At 39.7% G+C, this 9,388-nt stretch overlaps 1 protein-coding gene across 1 annotated transcript in view; it reads left to right on the top strand.

Annotated features, from left to right (window-relative positions):
- LOC106526099 (formin-2) overlaps positions 1-9,388 on the top strand; it is a 72,632-nt gene that overhangs the window by 47,172 nt on the left and 16,072 nt on the right. Inside the window, exons 8-10 of the mRNA XM_014020586.1 lie at positions 1,343-1,402; positions 2,006-2,126; positions 2,215-2,307. Of these exons, the coding sequence (XP_013876040.1) occupies positions 1,343-1,402; positions 2,006-2,126; positions 2,215-2,307 (274 nt within the window). The remainder of the gene's footprint in view (positions 1-1,342; positions 1,403-2,005; positions 2,127-2,214; positions 2,308-9,388) is intronic.

The raw sequence follows: 9,388 nt of genomic DNA, 5'->3' as shown, positions 1-9,388 counted from the left end.
GTGTGTGTGTGTGTGTGTGTGTGTGTGTGTGTGTGTGTGTGTCCATACATCGTATGGTGCTTGTTGGTCCTCGGATGAGACAGATGCGCTGTGTTTCTGCACTATGCTCATTGTGCTCCTCTGTTGGTTAAATTATGAAAAGTTTGACATTCGTCGACAAACATTTCAAAGATTTAAATGTTTAGTAGCTGCAACATGATCATTTATTACAAGTGCATTGATTAAAATGAACAAAAACAGCTGGTATGTGATTGTTTATTATGTTTTTTCATTATTACATTATCATTTCTAAAAAAGAGCATTTTGTAATAATTGCCACAAAATATAATAATATTATTACAAAATGCCGCTTGCTAGTATTACAAAATGCGTTGAAGACTTTTAGTACATTCTGCGTCAATAATTACATAATGCGGTTTTAGTGCGGGTTTATTACATTTTGGGGTAAATTTTATTACATTATTACATAATGCGGTGTTTTTACAAAATGCATTGTTACAAGATGCACAGCTCATCAGAAATACTAACATGCTTAAGGCCTTTCCCTTGATCAAATCTCTCAAGTCATACAAACCGACTTTGTCTGTTTTCTCTCCTTTCACTCCAAAGGATCAGGATTTGTATTGTTCAAAGTCCTCTTAATCAATCATTTGTACTGCATTTTTGATTAAATGAGTTTGTTTAAAAAATGCATTATTTGTTCAAACTGGCAAAACATTTAAAACCTTCTCTTTCAAATGAACAATTCCACTAAGCATGAAACTTCTTACATACATAGCCCCTAGAGTAGTGGCTCTACAAAATATGTGAAGGAAAAGTTGTTTGGTTTTTCTTTGACCAAATAATGTTTATTCATTTGAAAAAGAAAGCTTGTTAGAATTAACAAAAAATACAGTCTTTCATGTATTTTAACACATATTCACATCAATCTCATATCATACATCTAATGAATCGTATATGTGCGTGTGTTAAAATTTCATGTCAACCAAACTGTAAGGGGTGCTAGAAATGCACCTTGTTAATATCTCATAAATCCTAATGCTGATTGATACCACATTTGTTACACTTAAAGAGCACAAGGCCCTTGACGTGTCCACCAAAGGCTTGGCATGTAAATCTGATGCCCTGATGCTCAAAATGTGTTTGGTGTGAACACAGCATCACAGCTCTTTTCTGTAAAACAAAAATAATATTTGAAATAGTTTTGCATGCATTTCCCCAAACCTCCAGACAATATAATAAATGTGGTACAATCATTAAATTATATCATGTATACAATGCTTTATAATTTGTATTTTCTCTTTAAACTATGTTTTCTTCTTTTTCTTCTTTCCACATGTAGGATGGAACCAAAAGTCTTCTGTCTTATATTGTAGCCTACTATCTCAAAAACTTTGATGAGGTAAACTTCATTTCTGTAGCTGAATATTTAAGACTTATCTTCTTTTCTTATGGCGTCAGCCCAGTTCAGGACAGAAAACCATAAAAAAAACTATTTCAAAACACAAAAAGGTCTCTAATTAAGTCAATTTTATAGAAATTTGATGTAGTTGTAACTGAAAGTCATATAGAACACATTAAAAATGTTAGTCATTTTGGGAGATCTATGCCAAAAACTTTAGCATTAACTATTGGTGTCAAGTCGATCTATTATCAAACTTTTTTATGAAACATTCTCACACTCATTCATACTGAAACATTCAAAAATATTTATTGAATATGTACAGCTACAACTGTTTAACTTTTGGAGTCAATTTATTTAAAAAATGTCAGAAAAATGGTTCCAACTCAATCAATTCTACTAATTTATGTAATAGAATTGGATGTGATAGAGTCTTCAGCAACACATGATCTCTGCATAGCATTTTGCTGCATCTTCAAGGTTATACCAAAACATTTACACTTCACAGCACAAGATGATGTTAGTTTAAAATTGTTGCAATAAAGACAGGAGGTGATATTCATTCATGTTATTTAACGTATGTGTGTGCCTGTCTACTCACAGGATGCTGGCAGAGAGACGTGTGTGTTTCCGCTTCCTGAACCTCATGACCTGTTCCAAGCTTCACAGCTCAAGTTTGACGATTTTCAGAAAGACCTGGCTCATCTCAAAAAAGACTTGAGAGGTTACACTTTTTTTTCCATACAGTATACTCATGAGCACTAAACAAAGCACAAACACTGGCTTATGGTTTTCTTCAATTATTTCATCAGCATGTACATCAGAAGTGGAAAAGGTATGCAAAGTGTCAGATGAGGATAACTTGCAACCTTTTAAAGAAAATATGGAAGACTTCCTTGTACAAGGTAACTGACAAAATCTTTAAAAATTTCTATCAGAGCAAGGCATGTGTAAACTAGGGTTGAGCTGTTGAGCTGGATACTCATTTCAGAAGAGTATTCATTACAGATAATGCATTTTTGACGAATACGAGCATGAAACGAATATCCGTGCTTGTGTTGACGGAAAATCCTCATTGGGTAACAGACTGTCTTCACAATCTGTGATTGGCCAGTCACAGAGCGCCTGCCCCTCCCTTCACAGACACGTCTCTGCAGCCTCACTCCCGACTGCCGCACACACACACACAGCTGATCTGTCTGTGCTCACCTTGCTGTCCAGCTCACCTTTGTTTTGGTTTCTATGATATTTAAAGTTACTTGCTGAACTTGTTTTGTGACAAACGTGGTGCATTTGACAAGACAGAGCTGGAAACGGCTCGTGTTGCGTCAGTCACTTCCTCAACTAATGCCTCTGATGTGTGTCCCATTAGTGTATGAATGTGATTGGCACTGATTAGTCTCCAAAGTGACTGTACATGTTAGTTTTGAGGAGATCTAGTAGAGTGCTGTGTGAATGGGTAAATGAAGGCACAGATTTTAGTGTGAAGAGCTTTGAGTGTCCTGGATGGGTAGAAAGGCGCTATACAAGTACAGTCCATTTACCATTCTCATCAATTCAGGGTCGCCCAAATGTGTCTTTAATTTTAGTTCCAACCACGCATTTGGATCTACCACAGCGATGGTTCCAGACAGGTCAAGATGAGTAGTGAGTTATTATTTTAGTGCTGGGCACATTAACACGTTATTATTGTATAAATGCAGTCGACCCTTAACGGCGACAATTTTATAATGCGCGTTAATGCAGCATCTTTGTATTTCTCCGTCTGATCTCTGTTCTCTGGGCTGCCTATGAAGATGCACCCACACAGCATCACACAAACCCAGTGATCACCGTGGGGAGGTGGGATCATGATCACTTTTGGCTTTAGATAGCGTTCATCGCACATCTCATCCAATGAGAGCCTTTGTTGTTGAGTGTGGCAGCCGTTCATATGAACCTTAGCTGCAGGCAGCCAGGGAGGAAATATGCCTGATGCCACCAGATGTGTGTCACACATGTATTACAACATACAAATGTACACATTCATCCATTGTAGAGTGATTGTTTCTTTTGTTTTACATCCTTTATTTAACCAGGAAAATCCCATTCAGAAAACTTCTTTTTCGAGGGAGTCCTGGCCAAGAAGCAGCAAAAATTATACATTTACATAGAGTTACACAATTAAAAGACAATACAAACAATCACTATTATAAACATTAACAATTCAAGGAAGTCATTGCTAATGTCCTCAATCTGGACTTAAAGGCGCTTAATGGAATCAGTTCAGTTAACTTCTAGTCATTTAAAAACCTGAGGACATTGTATTGACTTCCATTCATTTTTGTAGCTACATTTATGCCTGACCTGTAATGAGTGGGAAAACGAACAGAGTTGCCAGACACCTGAATAGTTTTAAAAGTTTTATTAACAAACGGGAAGCTGGATCTGGACCCACATGTCAAGGGAATCAGAGCTCTAAACAGGAGAGGATTAGTTTAGTGGCTGGATTGAACTGAGGAGCAGAATTAAGATTGAATGAAGCCACTAACCTTTTCAGTGAGCGTTTGGTCCTGAACGACCTCCTGAATGACATGGACAGTCTCGGGTGAAGTCCGACGTTACTTCCCTGTTTATGAAATTTACTCCGGGTGGAGGGACTTGGAGGTTCGGGGATAATTGGTGGCATAGGCGGGGGTCATACACATATGATCAGCGAGCAGAACCAGGTTTGGAGGGGCAGACTTATCTCATGGTCGGGGAGAGCAGGGGAGGGTCGAAATCCAGGACTCAGATGACTGAACAAATCCGAGGAAGGCAAGAGCAGGATACGTGAATCCAACATTCAAAACCAGGGTCATAATCTGTGAGGCAGATGACAGAACAAATCTGACAAGGGCTGAGGCAGGAGACATGAGACCAAAAAACAGAAGCAGGATCACAATGAGGCAGGCAAGACGAGACATAGACGCTAGATAACTACTTGGCAAAAACTGTTCATAAATCTGGCACTGGTACTGTGGGGAATTGGAGCTTAAATACTAATGATGACAGGTGAGTGGCATGAAGCTGATTATGTTTTCTGTGATAGGTGGGGAGAAACCAATGACGAGATAATTGGCAGGTGAATACTGTGGCATGACTTGACATGAGTTTAAAGGCAGGGATCAGGTGTGATTCATGACAGTACCCACCTCTTATGATCCGGCTCCAGACAGACCTGGAGGTTGAGTGGGGTGATCCTAATGGAAGCTGGTGATAAGAGGTTTATCCAAAACATGACATGCAGGAACCCAGGAGAATTCTTCATACCCATATCCTTCCCAGTCGACGAGATACTGGATACCTCTACCGTAGTGGAATGTAGGGTAGATCTACATGAGTTGGGGGGTCTTAACTTGACAGCCACCGAGTTTACCACGTTGGAGATGGGAAAGGGGCCGATGAACCGAGGTCCCGGCTTTCTGCACTCTACATGCAGAGAAAGGTCCTTGGTGGACAGCCAAACCTTTTGACCTTCCTGGTAGTTAGGTGCAGGGATCCTGTGACAGTTGGCTGCCCATGTGTAGACTGCCGAGGACTTAAGGAGTTGGGCACGGGCCTTGGTCCAGGCTCTACGGCACCTCTGGGCGGCTTGGTATGCTGATGGGACTATGGCAGCCTGGTCTTGGGTGGCAAACACTGGTGGCTGGAATCCATACAGAACATAGAAGGGGGACAGACCAGTGGCACTGGAGGTGATGGAGTTCATAGCGTGTTCAACTATGGGGAGGTGTTCTGCCCATTTGGTGCCATCATCTCCACACAGGATACGCAGACGGGTATCCATCTCCTGGTTGGCACGCTCCATCTGGCCATAAGTCTGGGGGTGGAAACCTGAAGACAGACTTGGTTCAATTCCCATGGTTTTACAAAATAGCCGTTGAGCGTAACCTCTAAGAAACAAAAAACCCCTCTCATAGACTTTCCCTAGCTTGGGCAGTCTAAAACTACCCTCCCTTCAGGCTCTCCTATTAGCCTGAAAACCAATACGCCAGGACCAGAGGGTGTGGAAATTAAAAATTGTAATTTTTTACTCAGTGTGCTGAATAAAATATAATTTTGGTATTAATTCAATAAAGGACATTTCCGATACCCATCCAATACCAATCCGAGAGCTTTATTTCTTTCAAGGTGACAAGGTTGGTAGTATTAAAGCAAGCCCTGCTGTTCCCACCATGAGAAACATCCAGTTTGCAGATTTTGKAAYATGCAGTTTCAGCATCATTGTTTTCCATTGAAAACTGTTCCCACACTGTGGACAAGGTTGCATACTTGTGTACGTCTTGACTTCTTAATGGCAGTTGTAAAGCATGATACTGCTGAAAACTGTTGCAAAAACTGGATCGGCCCGATCACATGACTAAATCTGATTCTACCTGATTTTCAAAAAATGGCCATATCTGCCACCGATACCGATACTGAGTAGCTGATCGGGACATCCCTAGAAGACATGCCTAACAGATGTTGTTGCTATCTTAGCTCCAGAAAATGAGAATTTAAAGGTTTCTCTTTCAGGCCTGCAGCTTTCAAGTGTAAAGGGTTATCATCCTGACACTCTCAGAACTTAAAGTTATGAGGAAATTATCATGGGTTATTCTATTTAAGGAAACAAACAAGCCTTCTGTGTAACAATGAGACCACACAATAAGATGAACCTGACAGTGATTTTGGTTTGATCTAATAATAAACGAGATCCTGTATTTACAGAATCAAATTAAATCACTAATATACAGCTTATTGTGGACAATCAAAAAATTTTATAAAAATTTTACATCAACAACAATCAGTACGCGTCCGCTCTAATTAATTGTCAGACTTTACATATTGCTCATTCAAATTCAAATTCAATTCAAAAATACTTTATTGATCCCAGAGGGAAATGAGGTGTTGTTGTAACTCATTGAACTAAAAACTTATTGTAGATGCTGATGGCTGTGGGCAGGAAAGATCTTCTGTAGCGGTCTGTATTACAGCGAAGCTGAAGAAGCCTCCGACTGAAGACACTTTGTCTTTCTATGACAGTCTGATGAAGAGGATTCTTCATATGATAAAGCTTTAACCAGCATTTCTTGATGCCCAAGCAGTTTTGTCCTTAACAGAATCATACCTGGTTGTAATACATTTCTGTTTGAAGCCCCGAAAATCTTGGGCATTCAATATAGATTTTAGGTCTTGACACATTATTTATTTATTTATTTATTTATTTGTTTGTTTGTTTGTTTGTTTGTTTGTTTGTTTGTTTGTTTGTTTGTTTATTTATTTATTTATTTATTTATGCTCTCGGAGGAATAAGATGTTTTTTCCCTCTCTCCTGCCTTCCCTTATTTTCCCTGCTTTGCTACTCGGAGCCTCCTCTACGTTTTCATGTGAAACCAAAAAATGATGGATTTATTTTTATGGATTTGGTTAGCTGGTCTCTTAATAAATTTTTGGAACAAAACTTTCAATATGGGAGGACATGTCAAAGGTGGGACCTCTGTTCTGCTCTGTTCAGCTAGCATATACTGGATTCTGATCACTGGATTTCTACAGATTGGTTTGGTGGTCCCCTGGTGTTCTGCAAAACAGCATCGATAGCTATTCAGGACATTTCCTGGCTGCCTGACCAATATGAAGGATTGTCATGCTATTAGCACTCAGAATCACGCTGTGTGTGAGCTGGGACTCGGTCTGCAAGCGGTTCTGCTGAGGGTCGCGGGCCGACTGCGGTCCCTGGACTTTGATGGTGAGATGGAATTGATCTTGGAGAAGCTGATAGCTTGACTTGGTGGGATTGTCCACACTATTTGTCTGATTGGAGTCGCCATGTTGGATGTACCAGTGGAGAATCAGGCAGATGGAAAATTATTATTGTCTGCCTGATCAAAAACATTTTCTTCTGTTCCCAAACAACTAATTACAGATTTGGCTCTCACCTCCTACGTGGCCTTGAAGGGCTGTGGATCTAAATTCTCCTGGGGCCACATGTATAAACGGTGCATACGCATAAAAAAGTTACATGCTCCAGGTTCTACGCCCACGTTGGGATGTATAAAAACCAACGTTGCTTGAAAGTGTGTGTATATTTACGCACACTTTTCACCTGCCGTGAGAATGTGCAGCAGCCACGCAAAGTTTTTCAGTCAACAGTTTTAACTCACAAAGTCACGAATCTGACCTGAATCCACAGAAATATGACTCTGTTGCGATTTCTGGATGTAAGGAGCATCTAAACACAGTGTTAGATTTTTTTTAGTTTGAGTTTTTATTGTTTAAACTCGAACGATCATGAAACTGAACCCCGGGACTGAAAATCATTTAACCTCAGGCAAGAAAATAGATCAGCCTAAAAATGATCAAAAGAACCTCAATCCAGTCGTAAACTGTTTTTATATTTTTGTCACATAGTTGAAAACCTTTTGGGTCCCGGGCCGGCAAAACTCGACACATCACGTGTGACATAAAATAAATAAAATAAAATAAAGGCTGAAGACAGGGAGCAAAATCGGATGCAAATTGTGGCTCACTGTACGGTAAGAATAATTATTTTTTCTGTGTGCAGACTTCTGAATGATGCTGAGCTGAGTTGTGGCCGGGGCGCAGCTGCTGCGCTTTGGGTAGATTCTCTTGCCACGCGCACCCTCGCCAGCTGGGATGGTGTTCATATGTGTCAACCCCTTTGGACATTTACCTGTCTAATGAGCCTCAAAAATCTATATTTTTTGCTAAAAATCCGTAGGCTACCACTCGTACTCGCGCGTGGCGGTGGGGTGGGAGTCCATGGAGTTGACAGCGCTGCTGTAACACAGGGGGAAAGTAGAGAGGAAAAAGTGGATTTTTTTTGTTTGTTTTTTTGTTGTTTTGTTTTTTAACATCCGTTCAACACCGTGTTCAACTAAATGGACAACAACTAACCAGGCTTTAATATCACATTTGGGAGATGTCTGTAAATTTAAGGAAAATCTCAGGCTTTGGTTATCCCGCGCGAATGCGCCACATAAAACAATGACACCCCACTACTTATTTAAACAGTTTTCTCATTCATTCTCCATTTAATTTACATTTTTCCTGCATCTAAAAATCCTTTCTGATCTCACAGAGAGGACAGTCGGAGGAGAATCTCACACGCTGGACACATTTACATCTATTTTACAGATTTAAATGGAGGCGTGTCAGGGGAGGTGTCTCAGTTCCACGTTCAGTTGAGTTTTGATACATCCTGAGTTTTCCATGGAAAATGGCGTACGCAAGGTTTTTGTGTGTACGCACCGTTGATACATGAGGCCCCAGGTCCCTGAAGGACAATCAGGAGCTGCACAGAATGAACATCATTATTCTGAACTATGTTTTTATTTTTTGGGGACTAGATTCTTCGGACTCATTCTTCAGAAATTCACACAAGTGCAAACAACATTCATGGCTTCAGATTCACACCTCTAAACTCACTACTCTTCTGGCTAATCAATGTGCTCTTGCCATGCAAAGATTTTCTTCTATATAAACACCATAATGTGTCACATTTTGTTGATATAATGTTTTTTTTCCCTCATCTATCCTTGTGTGATATTTTGTTTTTCTTTTTAAAGGTAGCGCAACCCCTGCTGGTTGCCGCATGACCTGTTCACCTGTTCCCTCATGCTTTTTTCATGTAATTTCATTGAGCTCTGTTCAATGACAATAAAGGCATCATCAATCATTCAATCAATCAATTTACTGACCTGTTGCCAATTAACTTATTTAGTTACAAAGTGCCCCTCTATGTTTTCTTTTTATTCTTACCACTTGTGTATTTTCAAAAAGATTTAAACTATTTAATATGTTCCACTGTGAATAAAATATGGGTTTATGAGATTTGCACATCATTGTATTCTGTTTTACATTTTAGACAATGTCTCAGCTTTTTTGCTAAAGTGGTGTTGAAGTTAACATGAGACAGAAAATTGTGAAAGAAGACATTTTGATATACTGTGTGTATATATATATATA

This window comes from Austrofundulus limnaeus, unplaced genomic scaffold (assembly GCF_001266775.1).
Source record: "Austrofundulus limnaeus strain Quisiro unplaced genomic scaffold, Austrofundulus_limnaeus-1.0 Scaffold259, whole genome shotgun sequence".
Lineage (NCBI taxonomy): Eukaryota > Metazoa > Chordata > Actinopteri > Cyprinodontiformes > Rivulidae > Austrofundulus > Austrofundulus limnaeus.
This window is presented reverse-complemented; position numbering and strand designations above follow the sequence as displayed.